The sequence below is a fragment of the Colobus angolensis genome, unplaced genomic scaffold (assembly GCF_000951035.1).
Source record: "Colobus angolensis palliatus isolate OR3802 unplaced genomic scaffold, Cang.pa_1.0 Scaffold31, whole genome shotgun sequence".
In the NCBI taxonomy this organism is placed as follows: Eukaryota; Metazoa; Chordata; class Mammalia; order Primates; family Cercopithecidae; genus Colobus; species Colobus angolensis.
The window spans coordinates 11,781,647-11,784,255 of NW_012116377.1; the positions used below are offsets into that span (position 1 = coordinate 11,781,647).

The 2,609-nt window shown below is 40.0% G+C and overlaps 1 protein-coding gene across 1 annotated transcript in view; it reads left to right on the forward strand.

Annotated features, from left to right (window-relative positions):
• Positions 1-2,609, forward strand: part of HCLS1 (hematopoietic cell-specific Lyn substrate 1) — a 27,401-nt gene that overhangs the window by 12,369 nt on the left and 12,423 nt on the right. Inside the window, exon 5 of the mRNA XM_011950859.1 lies at positions 856-1,090. Coding sequence (XP_011806249.1) covers positions 856-1,090 — 235 coding nt within the window. The remainder of the gene's footprint in view (positions 1-855; positions 1,091-2,609) is intronic.

The window sequence follows — 2,609 nt, forward strand, 5'->3', positions numbered from 1 at the left end:
GTTCATGAGTTAAAACTCATTCAAAAGTACAGGGTTCATTTGGTCTCTAATATTATTGAGACCAATATTATTGATACAAATATCATATTATTTGTATCAAATTTTTCTTATCTCAACACATAAGATATACATGGCAGAAAATAAGGGCCTATATATTAGAACTGCTGGCCTGTTGTAGCCCCAACCACACTGTAACTCCTAGGCCAAGAAAACAGGGAACACAAGTGGAGAAGGAAAAAATATGTTTTAAAATCATTTGCTGCTTTTAAATATTTATATATTATGTCTATGTTGCGACTTCTCTTTATTATTTTCTTTACTGTGTATTTAGTGATTTTTTGTATATATGTCCTACATTACCTGTTGTATAAAGCTCAGAGTTCACTTCTGAACTTTGATGGCCATACAGGAGCAACAATCTAGAACAAAATCACTGGCTCTCCTAGTGAAAATTCCATCCCGGCTATGGCGTCCGGTCACTCCCCTTGGTCTCTCCTCCACACTACCCCACACTACACTCTGTTCTGCTGCACAATGCTCTTGTTTCAGCTCTTCTTGTTTCTGATTTAAACACTGCTCTGTCTATCTAGTCTCTATCCCCTGGTTCCCAGCCCATCCTATGGGAGTGTTCAGAATGAAGGATTACTAATGGTATTAAAGAAGAACAGGAATGAGCAGGTCTCCAGAAAAAGTCACCTTGCTCTCCCATCGCATATTCCTTGGCACTACTGTCAGAGGTCATAGATCTGACCCAGAATGGAATTTCTTACGTGCCTACATCCCACTCCATCTCTGTATTTATTTTTTTAAGCTCATTTTTATCATTTCACTCACTCCATCCTTGATTCTTCTCAGAGTGCAGTGGGCCATGAGTATGTTGCCGAGGTGGAGAAGCACTCTTCTCAGACGGATGCTGCCAAAGGCTTTGGGGGCAAGTACGGAGTTGAGAGGGACAGGGCAGACAAGGTAAGTGACCACTCTCTCTCCCGACCACCCACCTCCAGTCATGTGAAAGTTGCCCACACTCACCCCTGGATGGAGGCACATGCTTCTTTGTTGGAAGACAGGGCAGTGGATGCTGTGAGGACCTGACACCATCACCAACAACTATAAATAGGGGATGTAGGGTTTGAACCTAGAACCGTCTGCCAATGTTGGAAGCCACATGTTGAGTTCAGAGATTCAAATAAGGAGAAACTTCTCAAACTGTCTGTTTGAATGAAGAATTCCTCAAGCCACTGGTTTTTATATACTCACATGCATGAAGACAGAACAGAGAATCGTCTAAGCTCTTCTTTGGCTTAACATCAAAACCCTATAAATACTCATGCCTTTTAGGAAAACAGAGTTGTCAGTTTAAATATTACTACCACAGCAGCAGATAATCAAGTTAAGCAACTAATTAGGGTTACTATTTACAGGATTTAGCATCAATCCACAAAGTCAAGGTATTTTTAAAGACTCCTTTGTACAAAACAAAACCAAATGTTGTTTTAAAGAGAGAAAAAAGTACCATATGATTACAGCATCATATTGTTGACAGGAGAGTAAGATTGATAACTCATTGATGTTTTTAGTTCCACGCCTTATTAGGTCAGATTCTTTGAGCTCATTTTTTATGGTGCAGAATGGTATCTCCTGCCCTGTAGCTGCACACAGAGAGAGGACATCTCCTTCATAGCTAGCTGAGATTTCTTCTTTGTTTTTACCAACAGTTGTTAATTAGGTGGGCATGAATCCTTAAAGCTAAGTTCTAGAACATTAATTGTTTGCATCATAGGAGGGAAAATCCATGAAAAACAAAACCAGGAAAGTTTAAAACATACTGCAAAGCTAAGGGAAGATGTAGAAGGCAATAGTGGAATATGGAGCATGCAATGTTCTAGAATCAGGATGGAATTCCCTGTTCCATCTTGAGCCCCCTCTTGCCTGCCTTTGTTTAATCTCCAATTCTTACATCTTTTGCTCACAAGCCACAAATGGAATCGCCCAGTCAGTGTGTCATGTAAATCAAGAAACAATACATGTTAATAGTTCTTAGATGCAAAACCTCAGACTTGCTCAGATACCCATAGTTCCTGAGCCAGATGGAGAACAAAACTCTGCGGTAATGTTGAGTATCTGGGCAACATGTCCAGTCCCGGAGATGGCTAGGATCCAGACTCTCCTGGCTGCAGTTATCCCACCAGAATCCACATATTGTGTTTCCATTATTGAGTAATGAAAGAGAAGAGGTACAGCATTATCAACTGGGAACAGGATAATGTCTCTTCATGAACAGAGTGATTTATACTTTATAAGGCGCTTTTCTAGGTATTACATTTCACTTTTGTGAGGATTCGTTAGAAAGAAAAGCACTAAGTTAGCAAATGAACCTAAGTAGACACTTTACCTTGTCCCATTTAGTTCTCGTGATATCCCAAATGAAGAGGGATCATTTCTCTCATTTTACAGTTGAGGTAGATAAGACAGACATGCCTCTCCTGATTTTATATTAAAAGAGACTGGGGCTTAGTAATATAAAGGAACATGCCTAAACTTCAACAACTATAAATAGGGGATGTAGGGTTTGAACCTAGAACCGTCTGTGTCCAGGGCCTATGTTCATC